The sequence below is a fragment of the Bos javanicus genome, chromosome 27, assembly GCF_032452875.1.
Source record: "Bos javanicus breed banteng chromosome 27, ARS-OSU_banteng_1.0, whole genome shotgun sequence".
NCBI lineage: Eukaryota > Metazoa > Chordata > Mammalia > Artiodactyla > Bovidae > Bos > Bos javanicus.
The window spans coordinates 15,656,472-15,676,084 of NC_083894.1; the positions used below are offsets into that span (position 1 = coordinate 15,656,472).

At 38.1% G+C, this 19,613-nt stretch overlaps 1 protein-coding gene across 2 annotated transcripts; it reads right to left on the reverse strand.

The window, feature by feature from the left end:
- Positions 1 to 19: 19 nt before the first annotated feature.
- UFSP2 (UFM1 specific peptidase 2) lies at positions 20 to 19,529 on the reverse strand. Of its 2 annotated transcripts, none has more exons than XR_009734021.1 (12): positions 19,431 to 19,529; positions 16,437 to 16,515; positions 13,361 to 13,544; positions 13,213 to 13,279; positions 9,322 to 9,479; positions 8,732 to 8,924; positions 7,218 to 7,364; positions 6,346 to 6,510; positions 6,023 to 6,147; positions 4,452 to 4,528; positions 2,812 to 3,554; positions 20 to 186 (listed from the first exon to the last, which is right to left on the reverse strand). XR_009734021.1 is itself a non-coding variant. In XM_061404185.1 (12 exons), the coding sequence occupies exons 1-12, from the start codon at positions 19,431 to 19,433 to the stop codon at positions 100 to 102; spliced, it is 1,410 nt and encodes a 469-aa protein (XP_061260169.1). In that variant the 5' UTR covers positions 19,434 to 19,529; the 3' UTR covers positions 20 to 99. The 2 variants fall into 2 exon arrangements, 1 of the variants encoding a protein (XP_061260169.1); XM_061404185.1 differs by having other exon boundaries at positions 3,430 to 3,554.
- Positions 19,530 to 19,613: the final 84 nt, after the last annotated feature.

Below are 19,613 nucleotides of genomic sequence, written 5' to 3' on the forward strand. Positions count from 1 at the left end.
CATCAAACTACCCCCAGGATTTAATTTGAAATTAAATTTATTCTTTATCAACAAAGTTACAAAGTACAATTTTGATACAGTCTTTGAGTCCAGGATATTTTAAATAGTATTTGGTCTCTGAGGGAGGCATAAGTTATAGTAAGCATCCTTGTTCCAAAACTCTGGGCCCTTCCATCCACACCAGCCCTAGATGTGGGAGAAGGGAAAGGAAAACCTATTACAAAGTTACAGGACTACATAACTGAAATTGTAACATTTTACAACTGAATCTTGCAGGAAGACTGTAAATACCTATACAATGCAAGTATCTGAATTCCTATTAAGCACAGAAAAGTAACTTATTTGGGTTCATTTCAGATAGAATTTAAAAATTTTAATTCTGTATTTAATCATAGGAATCATTTAAAAAAGGAAAAGCTTCATTATGGTACTATTACTCAATGTCATATTTTATTGATTTTTAAGATGTATGGTTTTATAATTCTGGTAGTCGATGGCATGTGATAATTTAACTGCCGCCTGGCTCCTCTGTCCATGGGATTTTCCAGGCAAGAGTACTGGAGTGGGTTGTCATTTCCTCCTCCAGGGGTCTTCCTAACCCAGAGATGGAACCCGAGTCTCCTGTGTCTCCTGCATTGGTAGGCAGATTCTTTACCACTTGAGTTATCAGGGAAGCCCACCTAACTAGGAGGCTGCTGGGCATCCTGCCAGGGACCTGAAGACAAAGGTCATAGTTCCTACAGAGGAAGGTGGTCTGTTAGCCTGTTTTTCAGTGTGGAGGGGAGAGGGTTGAATAGAGATGTTCTTTAGGTCTTTATTGTTTTTCTGATTGCAAAAATAAGATACACATAAAAAAATTCAAATGAGGTGAAAGTAAAAATTAAAAAGTCCTCTACCAGTTCTGTTCCCCCTACCTACAGATACCACCAATTAAGTCTCGTTTATTTCCATTGAGAGTCATTTCTTTACATAAGTTCTTTTTATCATCTCATTTTTTCAGCAAAACTTTCTCTAATGAATTTCATGTCCTAAAATCTGTTTTCTTAACGATAGAAAAAGGCTTACACTTTCTGTTTTAATCTTTCACACATGTGGGCCATCTCTAGGTAACTGGTCTCAAATTTTTTTCAAGAGAAGTGGGTAGAGACAGCGCCCAAACCAGCAACTGTGGGGGTAAGGAGAGGAGCCAGACGTCCTTCTTTTGAGGTGACTGGCTTAGGGAACTTACACAGGAAAGCTCCCCAAGTGGGTAGAGAGGTCAGGCAGAGGGAGGATTGTCCCTCCGGCCCCTGACATTGACTGAATGTGTCTAACACTTGTATGATGAACCCTAATCTCCAATGTGCTGGCATCTGAAGTGGGGCCTCTGGGAGCTGACTACGTTAATGACAACAGAGCCATCATTAGAGTGCCCAGAGAGCTTCCTCATCCCTTATACCACGTGGAGACAGTGAGGAAGTCTGCCGTCTTTGAACTAGAAAGTGGGCCTACCAAATCAGCCGGCACCTCCATCCTGGATTTCCCAGCCTCCAGAACTCTGAGAAATAAACCTCCGCTACTATAAGCCGCCCCCTCTACAGTGTTCTGTTACAGCACCTGTAAGGCTTCTCAGTGCCTTTAAGATAAAATCTGAACGCATGTATCTCAGCCTGGCTCTCAGTGGCCATCCTGACTTAGCTTCTGCAGATCCCTCCAGTCATCAGCCACCTCTCTCCACCAGTTCAAGTCATGTTAAAAATGCCACAGTTCTCAGAACATGCCCAGCTTCCCTTTCACTTAGAGTAATCCCTTTGCAGGGGCGGCCTTGTAAGTGCCACCGAAGACACCATATTTTTGGGAGGAAGGAATCCTTTATTGTGGAGGAGGAAATAGCAACCCACTCCAGTATTCTTGCCTGGAGAATCCTGTAGACAGAGGAGCCTGGTGAGCTGCTGTCCATGGGGTCGCACAGTCGGACACAACTGACGCGACTTAGCATGCATGCATGCATTGGAGAAGGAAATGGCAACCCACTCCAGTATTCTTGCCTGGAGAATCCCAGGGATGGAGGAGCCTGGTGGGCTGCTGTCTGTGGGGTCGCCTAGAGTCAGACGTGACTGAAGCGACTTAGCAGGAGCAGCAGCAGCAGTCCTTTATGGACTCTCCTTCTTTGTCCTTCTCTACAAAGAGCTCTTTAAAGATCCATTTTAATACCCTCAGTGCTTAGGATAGTGGATGGTAAATATTAGGTACTTAATGAATGTCCAATGAATGAACACTTTGCTACAGAAATTGCTCCTATTTTCAGGAAGATATGTATACCAGCCAAGAACATGTCATAGACTTAGAAGTCCAAATGCCTTGAAAGAGAAAATTGTGTGTATGTGCCATTTAAAATTTTAAGAATGTGTTTATATTCTGTTAGTATTTATAGATGCTCCAATAATTGGCAAAAGACTTTACTAAAGTGGGGATAAAAGAGTTCAGCTACATAAAATACTAAAAACTCTTTACATAAACATCTCATCCATAGGGCTTTACTAATCTCATATAGCTATATTCAGTTTTGAAGATCTCTCATAAGTGAATTTCAATGTTAAACCATCCATTTCCCCAGAATTCCCTACGATTTCTGATTTAAGAAATCTTTTTTATTGGTACTAATGACTTATTTGGCAAAAAATATAAAACTTTTAAAAAATTCAAGTGTGTATTATAACACTTGCCTCCAAAAGATTTAGTACAGGTTTCATGGAAATTTAGTACTAATTTCTCATTAAAACTCAGTACTAAATCTGAATTAGTTGCCTATAAATTAACGTAAATTTATACCTCCTTTAGCTGGTAGTTTGAAGTGAAGTGAAGTCGCTCAGTCGTGTCCAACTCTTAGCGACCCCATGGACTACAGCCCAACAGGCCCTCCGTCCATGGGATTTTCCAGGCAAGAGTACTGGAGTGGGGTGCCATTGCCTTCTCCAGCTGGTAGTTTAAGCATTAACAAATATTCTTAAATTTGTTTCAAATTCAAATCTTTCATAGAATGAGATTAAGTTATGTGTAAAATATATATATATATATATATATATATATATATATATATATAAAAGCAGTCAAGTCTCCATAATGTCCATCATACTGCCAATTTTTGGTTAATTTGAAAATTATAAACGTTATATATTTTACTCTTTTTTGAGGCATTGATAAATCTCACTATTTTCACAAAAAGCTGTAAAGTCTCCAAAGGAATATATTTATGAGTTTCAAACTCTATTACTTTAGTTCCCCCCTGCCCTTCATACCTAGAGAGAGTTACTGATCACAGGCTTAGAGTCCTTCCTTACAGTGAGGATCTCTGCTCTCAGTTTACAATCCATCTTTCTGTTAGCTTCCGGTTCTCCCTCCTGGTTTTGGGTTCTTTTCCTTATATTTATTTGTTAAACAGACACTTACCTTTTCCAAAATAACCTGCAGATCTTCAGCACCTGTATAATGTGGATCTAAAATCAGAAATTTTATCTGTCCTGTAATTTCATTCCATGCAACTCCTAGTATTGTGTGAGCTAAAACTCCTCCCCCTATAGAAGAGGAAATAAAGAAATGAGAGGGCATATGTTACTCTCCACTTCCCATTCAATTTCAGTTGAAAAAAGATTATTTTGCCTATGAATTGATCTAACATAATATTAAAATTGATTGCCCTAAACTGGAAAAGACATAACATCAAATATACTCTGAAAAGACAAAATCACATCTTTAAGACAGAAAAGATACAATCACATCTATAATCATATTAGGTCACTTTACTATTCATGGGATTACCTAAACTGGATTTAAAAAGGGTCAGAGGGTCTAAACTCCTCACAACAGGGTAACAATCATTGCTGTTGGTACCTCTCTCAGCAGACAGGCCGTGTTCTCTCTGCTCTGAGTACCTCTAATGGTGCAGCCTGTCTACTCAGTCAGTACTTTCTGTAGTTTGCTGACATCTGTCTACCTGCATTTCTTACACACCAGTCTTTAGCTTGCCTTCTGTCATCCAGGGCAAGTCTTATTTCTCATAGAATTGTGAATCTTTAGATTAGCTAATCCAATTCTCTTGTTTTACAAAGAAAGCCCAGAGAGGTTAAGCAATTTGCATAATGTCACACAGCAAGCCAAGTTCCTGACAGCCAGGACAGATGCTATACTGAGTGACCACTGTCTCTTTTCCATTCTGCTCTGATGTCTATTTGAACACAGTTATCAAATCTCTTCTTAGCCTTTACTCTTCTAGTTATTACAATCTTTTTTATAACTTTCCTCCCACCTTGGAAATTTAAAAAAATATCCAGAGGTCAGTATGCCTGATGTAAAAGCTAATTTTAATACATTTACAAAGGACTGATATTATGTGCCATTATGTATTTACATTAACGGTAAGTTTCACATACTCTCCATCTACCAAAAGAACACAAGATTCCAAAACACCTTACCAATCATTATTGGAGTTCCTTCACTCTGGAAATGATTAGCCAGTTCCCGTCCCTGAGAGGCCATTTCAGAACCTTGGCTAGAAAGAAACCAGTTTCTATCAGATGAACTATTCTGAAGATCAAATGAGCTTGGGAAATAATATTTTCTACTTTTTTGGTTTCTTTTTTGGTTATTAAAAATATAGATATAAATTTAAGTAAAATTAAGTGGTAGGGAACTCAGAGCAATTGAAAGAAATACAACCTCTAAATATTTAAGGTCACTAAATGAGCTAGGAAAGAAGATCTTGATTCTTTGCTTCTAGAACTGCATAAAGAAGGTTCTGGACTTTTAACCCAAGATTGAAAGTGGTCACTTTGATACTGAGGGGATTCTTATGGGTGGATTTACTTTCAGAAGGATAGGTTTTAAATCCTGGGATTTTGTCTTCTTACCATCAAACTCATCTGTAATTCCTCATCTTTAATCTGGGACCAAAAATACCTGCCCTTCTATGTGACAGGAGATTCCAGGACTAAAACAGACAATGTCTGTGAAGCCAGTGTGAAAACTGCAAAACGTTTTCAAGTACAACATATTTTTAGGGAATATTTCAATATCATACAATTTTTACTTCTGAGAATAGAAAAGATGAAATTTTTTTTTTTAGAATGGAGGTGCCAGGTGGTGCTAACTAACCCTTTGCTCTTGCTTCGTGAGGAATGTATGAAGCAACATTTTCATGTGTCAAAACTTTCACTTTTTAATCACCATCTACTTCACTACTTAATCTATTACTTATTTGTTAGCACTGACTTCCATATCCAATCCAAATTCCAACTGTGAAATCAGATGTACTAAAGTACTTGGACAATAAGGATAATGACATTACAGTTATCAAGGTTGTCATAATAAATGTATTAAAAACATAAGCTCATATATAAGGAGTAAGCTAGAGATGGTCATAGAAATCAATCTTATCTAATATTTGCTCATATTTTAATACTAGAAGTGTGATTACAATAGTAATATTCTATTTTTAATAGATAAGGAAAAGAAAATTTCCTATTATAAATTTCCTATTTATAAATTTTATATTCCTATATTATAAATTTCCTATTTCCTATATAAAATTTCCTATTATAATACATAAGGAAAAGATAAAATTATATTTGGATACATGATTAGTTTCTTAAAATCTCAGGAAGCAAAAGAGTAGGAATAAACAAAAAGGTCAGTCATAGATCAATATTTGATTTTTCCCTTCCAAGAATTCAATGACTTCTCCATTAAAAAACCAGACCTTCTGTAACTACTCAAAGTTGACATATTTCCAAGTTTTCCTCTTCCAGACTAAGACTAGGCCTAGATCGTACAAGTACATATCACGAAGTTTACTGACAAACATCTTCTAAAAAATAACAGCAAAAAAATTTAGGACTGGAAAAAATGAGATTTATAAAGCAAGGGGGCAAGGTGGAGAAAGAGAAAAGAGCAAAAACAAATTGGGGGAAAAATGCACTTTTTTCTTTCAATAAAAGTGACAAACTCTCTTTGAAATGATTTCTCAAATTTCTTAAAGTTTCCTTACCTGACAAACAGTATTTTTGAAGTCACACCAATCAAATGGTTTAGCACCAGCTGCACCTCGATAGATCCAATCCACTGCCGTGATCCAACAAATGTTGCTGGTTTGTCCCCAGCATCAACTAGAGCCTTTATTAAAAATACAAAAAAAATCATGCACAAGATAGCTATTAAAAATTATGTATAGGGCATTTCCCTTGATTACCAGTATATATGTTTTTTCCCTTCAAAACAGAAGTCATCTGGACCATGAGGTAGGTATAATTATTTAATGGTATATTAGGGTTCATGAAACATCCATATAATTCAAAATGGCATGTTATGTACCTGCTGGATTTCTCTGTGTGTTGGAATGGATCTCTCTGTGTATCCCTGGTGTTTGAACCAGGAGCAGATAGTCTGCAGAGACCGATAAGCACAGCCCCAGCCATTGTCATCTATTCGATCCTGCATATAATGATGGTAACCATATGTGCCCTGGACCACATAAACCTATATAAAAAGAAGAAACACAGTAAAATATTAACTGTAGATGTATATATTTGGAGAAGGCGATGGCACCCCACTCCAGTACTCTTGCCTGGAAAATCCCATGGATGGAGGAGCCTAGTGGGCTGCATTCCATAGGGTTGCGAAGAGTCAGACACGACTGAGTGACTTCACTTTCCCTTTTCCCTTTCATGCATTGGAAAAGGAAATGGCAACCCACTCCAGTGTTCTTGCCTGGAGAATCCCAGGGACGGGGAAGCCTGGTGGGCTGCCGTCTCTGGGGTCGCATAGAGTTGGACCCGACTGAAGTGACTTAGCAGCAGCAGCAGCAGATGTATATATTTTATGTATACATACGTATATCATCTATTAAGATAACACTATATACATACACATGCTCGAGTCATTTACTTTTTTCAGAGCTAGATTGTTACTTTTAGTGCCTTATAAAAATTAAAAAAAAAAAACTCTCCAACTCTTTCAGTGTATCAGTGTATTACTGATACAAAAGTGAAGTAAGAACAGTATGAGAAAATAAAATTATAAGATAATATCATTACATAAATGCAAAATTCTTAACAAAATATTAGCAACCTAAGTCCCGCAGAGAATAAAAAAATAATTAATCATAATCAAATATCCACTGGGCACAAGCAAAAAACAATGACACTAATGATCAACCAACTCGTATAAATAATTACTAAACTCACCATACCAGTCTCTATGTTAGGTGGATTGAGATAAGTATGTGGATTTCTAATGTAACCATTTTTGTATGGTTCATCTGGAAAATGATAAGCATTAGACCTTTTGAAATAAGGTCTGTCATGAGGCAGATTGAAGACATCGTGTAATTCCTAAATAAAACCAGAATCAACAGCAAATAAGAGAAAAAAGGTTAAATGATATAGATTCCTAGTCAATAAATAAACCCAAACTAGATACAAAACAGAAAATTTACTATATACTGGGTATACAAGTTATCAGACACTTATGATTTAATTCATGAAGGTCAAAGACGGTGAGATTTAAACTAAAACCAAAAAGAATTTATTTTTATCTATATATAACTAAAACCAAAAAGGATTTTTGTTTATCTATGTATATGGATAGAAACTGGAAGAGAATATAGAAAATTGAAAATAATTTGTTACAGTGAAAGAACTGAGATAATTTAAAATTACTTATTGTAACACAGTCTGCTAAAACAAATCCAGGCTAAAGACTAGTTTTTAAAGTCTTGTAAATGAGTAATTAACAATGATATAACTATACCAAAAAAATCATGCTTAGGTTTTCATTTTTAAAAATCATGCTTAGAGTATTTAACAAATATAAGGGGTAGTGATTAGATTACAGAATGGGAATTGGTGGTTTAAAGACCAATATGGCATCAAAATAAAAATAAACATATATGTTTAAAAGGCAACATATTCCTGAATGTATAAAAACATGTAATAGTTACTCTGAAAGTCTGACATCTTCTTTTTGATATCTCCTATGTATTCAAACAGTTTGAATGAGATCATTAGCTTGTGTAACTGTTGCTTCTGCAAATCAATTCATTTGGCACTTAGAGAGAGGCACAGAGGGTTACAGTGTTACATCTCTTTTCAGGAACACAGATTGGGAAGATGTTTCCATGGTATAATTTGATGGGTACTAGGCAAGGCCACATATCAAAAATATATACTAACAAAAAAATATATATATATACACACACTATCGAACCAGTCGTTTGCCAATAAATCTCATTTCTTTGAATGCTGATCATGTTTTCTTCAAAAACCCAAATGATCCTGGGAGGTGGGGGATGGACTACTACAAATCCTAATTAGAAATAAGATAAAATCTAATTTCCCTTCTCTAACTGTAATCTTGTCTCTTTTATAAATCTGCAACTAATGGGAAAGAAAAGGAAGTTATTAAATAGCATTCATCAGCCTCTCTAGGCATGTAAGCATCTTTTCGTTATTAAATTTCACTATAGAAAAATAACATATGAACTTCACTGAATATATGAAATTAAAATGTTATATATAATTTAGCATAATATTTTTTTAAAAAGACTTTAAAAAGTTACATGAGAATAGACATTAAGATGTAAAGCCAATAGTGTGCATCCACACCTGATAAAATTAAATCACAAAACGCTATTTATTAGAAGCACAAAATTAAATACAAAATGAATATTTTTATTTTTCTAAGAATGAATTGGTTTTACCTTTCTATAGGCCTGCAGCTGACCATCTGGAATTCCTGATGGATACAAAATTGTTACAAGATTTTTTTCCCCTGGTAATAAAAAGTGCAGTGGTTCAGGAACCACAATAGATATTCCTTTCATGTATTTCAAAATGCATTTTTCCATATCAGTTAGTTGATTATGAATTGCATCAACTAGAAGTTTACGAACTCTGTGGGGGGGAAATATACAAGTGCATTAACAAAAGTTATAATAGTTATGATACATGAAAGTGTCAAGTTTCATGTATCAATATATTCCTGATATGCCCTTGATAGGACTGGGTTTATTAAAGTAAGTCTAAATAATAAAAAGTTAATGTTAAATAAACTAAATTTCCCCTATGCAGATAAATGGAAAATTCTATAGGTTTTGCATATTATCCTACTTCCTCAATAAACACTGAATTACTAGATGACTCTTAGTTTAATAATAAACAGGGAGTAAATCACAGTAAAAAAGAACCACCACCACCCTAGATATGCCTCAATGACACTTAAAAATGGGCTTTGATTACTTTGGGGGAGGGTCCTCATTTAACGGTGGCAGTAGTATTAGAAAATACCTACTTTCCCCACGTTTCTTCTGGAGCAACAGATAAAACTGCATCAACTGGTAAAGTCATACTAACATAGTGGTGTCCTCCGCTTTCTCTTTCAATAATGGGCGTTACGGCGGCCAGAGGGGTTGACACTTCCAGCATCAGATCTATGTTTACTATTTGATGCTGCAAAGATAAACAGTAAGTTAACTTAAAGCACACTGAACAATAATATAAAAGGTAAGTAAAAGGACTTTTTAAGGACCATATAAACTATATTAAGGAAATGACATATATAAGGAAATGGCACCCCACTCCAGTACTCTTGCCTGGAAAATCCCATGGACAGAGGAGCCTGGTAGGCTGCAGTCCATGGGGTCGCTAAGAGTCGGACACGACTGAGCTACTTTACTTTCACTTTTCACTTTCATTATTGGAGAAGGAAATGGCAACCCGCTGCAGTGTTCTTGCCTGGAGAATCCCAGGGACGGGGGAGCCTGGTGGGCTGCTGTCTCTGGGGTCGCGCAGAGTCGGACACTATTGAAGTGATTTAGCGGCAGCAGCAGCAGCAAACTATATTACAGTAAATTATTTAAAAGCACAATTCTTAGCTTAAAGAAAAATTCTTCTCTGCTTCAAAATAATCTGAGGAGAGGCACACAGTGAGTGGGAAATGAAGATGAAACCAGACTGATCATGTATCCAGAAGCATTAAAAGTTCACTATGGTTCATTGTCTTTCTTTGGGATTGGAATGAGTGCAGATGAATGCACAACTACACTCATCTCACACGCTAGTAAAGTAATGCTCAAAATTCTCCAAGCCAGGCTTCAGCAATATGTGAACCGTGAACTTCCTGATGTTCAAGCTGGTTTTAGAAAAGGCAGAGGAACCAGAGATCAAATTGCCAACATCTGCTGGAGCATAGAAAAAGCAAGAGAGTTCCAGAAAAATATCTATTTCTGCTTTATTGACTATGCCAAAGCCTTTGACTGTGTGGATCACAATAAACTGTGGAAAATTCTGAAAGAGATGGGAATACCAGACCGCCTGATCTGCCTCTTGAGAAATTTGTATGCAGGTCAGGAAGCAACAGTTAGAACTGGATGTGGAACAACAGACTGGTTCCAAATAGGAAAAGGAGTTCGTCAAGGCTGTATATTGTTACCCTGTTTATTTAACTTATATGCAGAGTACATCATGAGAAATGCTGGACTGGAAGAAGCACAAGCTGGAATCAAGATTGCTGGGAGAAATATCAATAACCTCAGATATGCAGATGACACCACCCTTATGGCAGAAAGTGAAGAGGAACTAAAAAGCCTCTTGATGAAAGTGAAAGTGGAGAGTGAAAAAGTTGGCTTAAAGCTCAACATTCAGAAAACGAAGATCATGGCATCTGGTCCCACCACTTCATGGCAAATAGATGGGGAAACAGTGGAAACAGTGTCAGACTTTATTTTTCTGGGCTCCAAAATCACTACAGATGGTGATTGCAGCCATGAAATTAAAAGACGCTTACTTCTTGGAAGGAAAGTTATGACCAACCTAGAGAGCATATTCAAAAGCAGAGACATTACTTTGCCAACAAAGGTCCGTCTAGTCAAGGCTATGGTTTTTCCTGTGGTCATGTATGGATGTGAGAGTTGGACTGTGAAGAAGGCTGAGCGCCGAAGAATTGATGCTTTTGAACTGTGGTGTTGGAGAAGACTCTTAAGGGTCCCTTGGACTGCAAGGAGATCCAAACAGTCCATTCTGAAGGAGATCAGCCCTGGGATTTCTTTGGAAGGAATGATGCTAAAGCTGAAACTCCAGTACTTTGGCCACCTCATGCAAAGAGTTGACTCATTGGAAAAGACTCTGATGCTGGGAGGGATTGGGGGTAGGAGGAGAAGGGGACAACAGAGGATGAGATGGCTGGATGGCATCACTGACTCGATGGACATGAGTCTTGGTGAAATATGGGAGTTGGTGATGGACAGGGAGGCCTGGCATGCTGCAATTCATGGGGTTGCAAAGAGTCGGACATGACTGAGCGACTGATCTGATCTGATGGTTCATTGTACTATATTTGTATAGATTTAAAATTTTCAAAAAAAAAAAGAATAAACAAGATACAATACAACAAATCAAGACAACTTTTAAACATATGTTATGACTATATACCTCTGCTCTAAAGACATACTAATAATGAACTCTATTAGAAGGTTTGATTTTGATAGTGGTATGGAAAAACAATTATGAAAATGCTTTCTGTGTATTAAACAAATTTAGCAAAATATTAAGAGTACTGGAAGCCAGGTTTCTCACCAGGAGAAGGTTAGGAATTGTGTGAGGCTGAAGTATTACTGGGGGTATATGATTTACACGGGTAAATATTGATGTGTGCATTATATATGTATAGTATGTGTGCATAAATGTCTGCCTTCCTTGGGGAAATGGCTGATTCCTGAGATGAAATAGCAAAAGTACATGAACCTGGAACATCCTTGGAAGAAAGTATGAAGTATTCAAAAGTACAGTAGCAAGAGGACACTGGAGCCAGCATGAAGTTTCTCTTGGCCAAAGCAGAAAATACGAGCATCAAAATAACTGATGACAGCTAACAGACAACTCATTGCATAAAACAGGAATCCATGCTTCCACGCAGTTAATACACAGCAAAAAGGGAAAGCTCTTCCTTTCAGTACAAAGGCATCTTGTAAATGTAAAAGGAAACAAGAGACTTAGAAAAAAATCACCACTTCGCAACCATCAGATTAATGCTAGATTCTGACAACAATTATCAATTGATGTTAGAAGTGTTGGGTAAAAACTTGATGAGGAATAGGATATATACATAAACTCAAAGCATCTTCCCGCAAGATACCTTCTAATTATTAGGGCAAAAAATAGGACCCTCACAGTAGAGAAAAGTGGCAGTTACCACATTAAGTGATCAACGTTAACGTCATTGATACGAGAACCAACTAAGCATATGCCTCTTTCACACGACGTGCTGGGGACACACGTTGCTTCTTTGGGATTCCCATCTACAGTGACCACCTGAACCCACCATAAGGCGGCTGAGAACAAACTCAAACCCAATCTGAGAAACATTCTACAGAATACCTGACCTGTAACCCTCAAGATGTCAACCTCCAATGACCGGTAACTCTCAAATCCTTATCCAAAGCCCATAGTTTTTTTGTACACTCCACATTTAAAAATCTCACAGCTCAGGTTGACACCTCACTGGTGTCTCAAACATAGTATGACCAGTACTGACCTCATGTCTTCCCCATCTCCCATCTTTACCCAAGCAAGAAGCTGGTCATCCCACATCCAATTAGTCTCCAAGTATAATCCTTTTCATTCCCTAAATATTTCTTGTATCCATTCCCTTCTCTTTATTACTATAGCTACTGGTTTTGTTCAGACTCCCCTGAGTGGTCTCTGTCCACATCTGCAACCTCATGTCCACTCTATTATTCTCACTAGTCTGGAAAAATGCTACAGTCATATTAAATATTAACTTTGTACAACTTCCTGCCTTGAAGTAGCTGCTCTGTTTTTTATCTCTAACACTTGGCAAAGTTTGTGGCATGTGGCAGATACTCAACAGTACTGGTTCAAAAATCAACAGAACCAAAACTGTGAAGAAAAGTAAATCACTTATCATTGACTATTTCATATAGCATAATGTGTCACTGTCATGTTTCAGAATGATCCCTTTTTAAGTAATCTGTAAACATACTCAAGGACAACAGTTTAGATATATAAAACAGAGGTATAACCTTGGGCATGTCACTTAATCTTTCTGGACTTGAATCATCTGATCTGTAAAAAAAAAAAAAATAAGAACTTTCTAAGATCTCACTCAAAGCCAAATTCAAGGACTGAAAATTTTTATCACTAAGAAGACAGGTGATTTGCTTACCACGTCTGATAACTTTTTATCTTTCTTCTTTGTGAATTTTCGTTTTGTATCTTCTTCCTGTTCAAATCTAAAATTTTAACACACAGAGATGTTTATAATATGAAATGATATTGTAAAAACATTTCTAGCAATCTTCAAGCATACTCACTGAATAAAGCGCATTATGTCCGTACAGGCAGAACTGTCGGTCAGCTCTCCTGGGGTGGTGTTCATGTCGCTGTTAGGCCATACGTACACTGAACTATGGCAAATTCTGAACACAAGGGCATTTGAAGAAAGCTTTGTTGACAGGTCACTCAGTACATGCTTTAGTGCGTTCTTGATAAAAATTTCTAAATTAAAAGAACACAAATAGAAGTTATATAAAAAACTGCAAACTTTTCAACATGAAGGCATCCAAGCACACCAAAGTAGAGCACAGTAAAAGTGACCCCCAAATATCCATTCCTCAGATTCAATAATGTACAAAAAGTTTGTTTTGTCTTTAAAAAAAATGGAGATAAAATTCATAGACCAGAAAATCCATTCTTTTAATGTGTACAATTCAGTTGCTTTTAGTATACCACAAGGTTTGCAATCACCACTATCTAATCCCAGAACATTCCGTCACCCCCAAATAAACCCTGGACTTCCCAGGAGTCATTCCCCATCCCCCCGCACTTACTTATGGCAATCACTAATCTACTTTTGGTCTCTGTAGACTGGCTTACTCTGGACACTTCATATAAATAAAATCACACATTCTGTGGCCTTTTGTGTCTGGCTTCTTTCACTCAGCCTAATATCTTCAAGAATCAACCAACTGTGAATCCATCCCTAGCATGAATTAGCACTTCACTCTTTTTTATGGCTGAATAATATTCCATTATATGAACAGAACATACTCTGTTTATTCATTTGTAAACTGATACATATTTGGGTTGTTCCTATCTTTTAGCTATCATGAATAATGGTTTTACAAATATGTGTGCAGAAGTTATTGTGTGGATATGTCTTTAATTCCTTAGGTAATAACCCAGAAGGAACTGCTGGATCATATGGTGACTCTCTTTTTGTGGACCTGTCCGACTGCTTTCTAGAGCAACCGCATCATTTTACGCTCCCATCAGCAATGGATGAGGATTCCAGTTACTCTCAAAATACCATATTACTTACAGAAATAAAACTCTGGAGTGAGATTTGAATTTCTTACTAGTTCTCTTCCTCAAACTATATCCCACTAAGACTGTACAAAGTATTGTGTTCTTAAGTCATGTTCATTTTCCTCTATGTGGTATGTCATCAAACCTGGTATTTGTCTGACTTCAATGATTTCCTTTTTACTTAACAGAATTTTTTGAATATAAAAAACATTTTCATGGTTCCAAAGTCAAAGCTATATAAAAAGATACATCTGAAAAAGACAATATTTAAATATTTGTCCCAGTTTTATACTCCTAAATCCTAAACCTGTTTAACTCTGTGGTTAAAATATTTAACTATCACATCGATACCCTGATAAATAAATACCTTGAGGTTGTGGGAGAGAAAGATTACTTATAACAAGTCAGATATAAAGGCATCCTGATATGTTTCAGAAATCCAAATTTAAAGATTTATAGTTTCACTACAAAAGACAAACATAATTCCTGGATTACCTTCTGCCCATCCCTGAAGACCATGAAATATCTAAATAATTGTGATGTCTTTAAAGTTAAACACCTCCGTTCTCAGTATTTCCTCATTAATGATTCCCTTCAAGGAGTGTTTCAAAGAGTTGGGTATAGGAGGAGGAATACTATTAAGTCAGAAAACAAGCTCAAATACATCAATTATTTGGGTAAAAAGTATCTGCAGTCCCTATTTACATTTGAAATTACATCATTATGTCTGTTGACTGACAGATCAGTTACACTTTGCAGTTAAGTTCATAGCAAAGGATAACTTCAATTTGTAGCGAGTTGTAAAATGTAAGGCTTTATCCACAAAAGTGACACCCTGTATGGGAGCTCAGTAGTTAAGTCATGTCCGGCTCTTTGTGACACCATAGACTACAGCCTCGCCAGGCTCCTGTGTCCATGGGATCTTCCAGGCAAGAATACCGGAGTGAGCTGCCATTTCTTTCTCTAGAGGATCTTCCCAACCCAGGGATCCAACCCATGTCTCCTGCATTGGCGGATGGATTCTTCACCACTGAGCCACCAGGGAAGCCCAAGGAACAATACTTTACTGATACGACAGGCCTAAAAATGAGTTTGATTTAGTTCTTGCAAAATGATTCTCATCTTGATTGCACATTAGAGAATCAACTAAAAAACTTACTGATGCCCAAGTCTCTGTCCTTGAGACTTACTTTATTTGGCTGGGGAGTGGGGGTCAGAATGTGGACCAACACAGAGAACAATTTTTTAATATGAAGGCATGGGTCAGAAAGACCATCTTGCATTCTCTCTCTTCCTCTTTCCAAGGGGCCAGTAAATAGTCATCAGCTGGTGATCTTGGAGGAACTCTGACACTGTTTATTCCTCACCTTTCTGAACTTATCTGTGGCTCCTGACACCCTTGATCATACTTTTCTTGAGTGATTTCATCTAATACAAGGCATTAACTATCATCCTTGGGATACATTAAGTTCTCTATCTCCAATTCTGACCACTCTCCCCCAAGTTTCAGACTCAAATTACCAACTGCCAGCTGGGAATTCACACTTGATGTACTATGGCATTTCAAATGAAACACATCTCAAACACAGCTCCTTGTCATCCTCCTCTGATATCCTTTAGCTTGGTTTGTGGCAGCAGTCAGAAACAGGAAGACATCCTAGAGTTTGGTTTATACCAACACTGATTTTTCTCCCAGAGAACCTGCCTGCCATTCCTAAATCACACGACCTCAAGAGAATGGGTTCTGGAGTCTTACGGTGATGTACTATTTAAGCCTGCGAAGTCTAAGTCTAGCTGCTCATTTACATTATGCTCAGGGTGGATATTTATATTTATTGTCGCAATTTTCTTGGAGAGGGCAGTAAAGTTTCTTAAGGGGACACCTTAATGTGCAGAGGAGCCCCGTGGCCTAGCAGTGGTGGGGAACGCAGTGTCTAAGTTTAAATCCAATTCATATCACTTCTATTTGACTTTAGACAGTTTATTCACCCTCTCACTCAGTTTCATTTTCAAAATGGGGAGAATCTCACCATATTTCATTGCCGCTTTTATAGTAAAAAAGGAGTATCTTGGAAGACCTACCATTAGGAGTAGCTAGCTGAAAAGCTAGATCAAGGCCACCTCTTATTCTGAAGAGTATATCCATAGCCTCTGAAATAACCTAAGACAAACAAAAGCAAAATTTCATTGTAAAACAAAAGAAACTCATCCTTATATAAATTAGAATCTAACTGAATTTAGATTAAGGCATAAATTAACTGTGACTTTTCAAATTATTTTATGAATTAATTCCTTGCTTTATGGAGAAAAACACAACACCATAAATTCTATATTAGAGGTTCTAAGCCTTTGTTCCACACTGAAATCACCTGAGGATTTTAAAGTACCCATTCCTAGGCTACACTCCCAGAGATTCTGATAAATTGGTCTGGGGAGGATATTTAAAAACTCTTCTATGTCAATGATTCTAAAGGAAAAAGGTTGAGGACCACACTGCTCTGGGACAGTATTTCTAAATTATAGTCTTCACAATCATAGGGTTTAACAATGCCATGAAAAGATTAACAGTCAAGAAATGGTTTAAGAATGGGACAGGAACACTAAACCTATTATGATAACAACTGGTGGGCAAGACAATGAGAGGAAACTAATATATCACTGATGGTGGGAGTATAAACTCTTAGAATTCATCATAGGGTGATATGGCAACAGAATCAAAAGCCTTACATTCGTATTCTTGGTCTAGTAATTCTGCATATAGATATTTAATCTAAGGAAATCTGCAAAACACACAAAGATTAGTGTATACGAATATCAGCTTGTCAACAAGAGGAAACCAATTAAATAATTACAAACATTATACAGCAATGAAAAATCATGCTTTATGTGAATATTAAATGCTGTAGGAAAATGCCTGCAACTTATAAAGGGGAAAAAAAAAGCACTTGTAAAATGAAATTATTAGCAGTTCTTAATTTGGGTCCATATGCTGAGTTTCACGTAGTTGATGACATATGACAAAAGATATGTCATTTTGCTTGGGGAGAAGGGTGGGAAAGAGAAAGGCAACCTCTGGGAAAAGGTTTCAAAGATTTCATCAGATTCTTAAAATATGCCCCGAACAAGATGAAGAACTATACTACACACTAAGAGTCCTATTTTTAACTAAATCAGTAAGTACTACATTTACTGAGCTCTTAAAAAGTAGAAGGCACTATGCTAAATGACTGGACATATACTAACTCTGATACTCAAAATAGGTACCATTACTATTTTTCTCATTTATAATCCCTGTCACATTGTTCCAAGGGTGACTGCTTTTATTTTCCACCAAGTATAACCTATTGAAAGGCCATGCCCTGTGCCCCAGTTATACTTCTTGGAATTTATCCTAAAGAAATAATCAGGAAAGTTCAGGACAAAGTTAGCTTGAATGCTGTCCACTTATCTTACTGTTGTTCATCACAGCAAAAAACAAACAAACAAAAAAATCCCACCTAAAATGCTATCAATAAGAATCTGTTAAGTATAAGAAGTTGATTAAATGCTATGTACCTATTTGAATAAAAAATATTTAATGGCACTGAAAGATACTGAAGATTAAAGTACGAGCAACATTTCACTGTTACTTTCTGTATGACCTTGTAACTCACTCGAGTGTGTCTTTTCTGTAATACTGGAAAAATATCACAGGGTTGTTCTGAAGGTTCCATAAGAGATTTTATGTGAATACACTAGAATCTCCTTACACTTCTGAATTGAGACTCTCTGAAGAAATAACATTTAAACTGAGATCTGAGCAGTAAATAGATAAGAGTATTTCCAATGGAAATATTCCAAATAGTATTCCAAAATTCCAAAGGAAAGAGAGAGGTGAAAGTGGCTGAACCTTTCCAACGGAGGGGCTCTGACTGGTGAAGGCCTGCTTACAAGACCACTTAAGACACCATGGCAGATGGTTAGATCTCATGGTGCCAAGGACAAGAATAGTTAGAGACTGTGATGACTGACAACCATTTAGAGGTCAGTCCTGTCCAACTCCTTGCGACCCCATGGACTATAGAGTCCATGGAATTCTCCAGGCCAGAATACTGGAGTGGGTAGCCGTTCCCTTCTCCAGGGGATCTTCCCAAGCCAGGGATCAAATCTAGGTCTCCCGCATTGCATGCGGATTCTTTACCAGCTGAGCCACAAGGGAAGCCCAAGAATACTGGAGTGGGTAGCCTATCCCTTCGCCAAGTGATCTTCCCAACCCAGGGATGGAACCGGGGTCTCCTGCATTGCAGGTGGAGTCTTTACCAAATGAGCTATCAGGGAGGCCCCTGTAGATTCCATAGTATTTGGGACATTCCATAGATGTTCAGGAGCTGCAAAGAGGGCGATGTCAAGGATGATTTCCAGGTGTTTGGCATGAACAACGGTGCGGTGGGTGGTGGCGCAATGACCTGAGATGGGGTCACTGGAGGAAAAGCAGGGTGAGGTGGGGATGGTTAAGTCAGTTTTGAACTTGCTGAGTTTAAAATATATATGGGCCAACCAAGTGGAGGTAGAGTTAGTAGATGTGCGGCTCTGGAGCTCAGAATACATCTCTAAGCTGGAGATACAAATTCTGGAGAAAGCACAGGGTGTAAAGAAAAGTACTGAACACACATCTAGGGATACCGGACTGCAGCAGAACCTGCCTGAGCAGTCAGGGGGAAACCAGGGAAGTGTTACCACCACACTGCCGAGAGAACAAGAGGTATGTGGAAAGTTACTCTTCTCTTTTCCAGGTCCACTCTTTCTTCGAAACTTTTAAAAACCTCTTATGATTCCCTCGTTCTCAAAATGCACGCACAAGGGAAGGTGCAGGGAGAACGGTGGAGCCGGGGAGTCGAAGGTCGTCCGGGGGCGGCTTCCCTCCGGCTCTACCGGGAGGGGCCAGGCCGAGGACGAGAAGGCCCAGACCAAGGCCCGGACCACCGGTCCCCGGCAGATCCAGTTCTTTCAAGGGCCGCAGAGCCCCACTTGCAGGCAGCTAGTGAGCTCGGAGGTGACCACGCAGGAGTCGGTGGCGAGCTGGGGAGGAATACTCACCATATCAGCTACGCGGCGCCGACAGCAACGCAGAGGCTCGCCCACCGCTCAGGAAGCTGGCTCGGAAGTGGTTCCGCCGGAGGGCGGGATTTGGGAGGGCCGACTACCGTTCCCAACATGCCCTGCGGCGTGCGTCACGGGGCGTACCACCACGCCAGATCTCGCGGGGGGATAACGGGGCGG

Coding starts and splice junctions, on each gene's coding strand:
- UFSP2 (XM_061404185.1), bottom strand. Junction 13,545..16,436: donor TCAGCTAGCTACTCCTAATG/GTAGGTCTTCCA, acceptor CTTTTAATTTAG/AAATTTTTATCAAGAACGCA. Junction 187..3,429: donor TGCAGGTTATTTTGGAAAAG/GTAAGTGTCTGT, acceptor TCCCACATCTAG/GGCTGGTGTGGATGGAAGGG.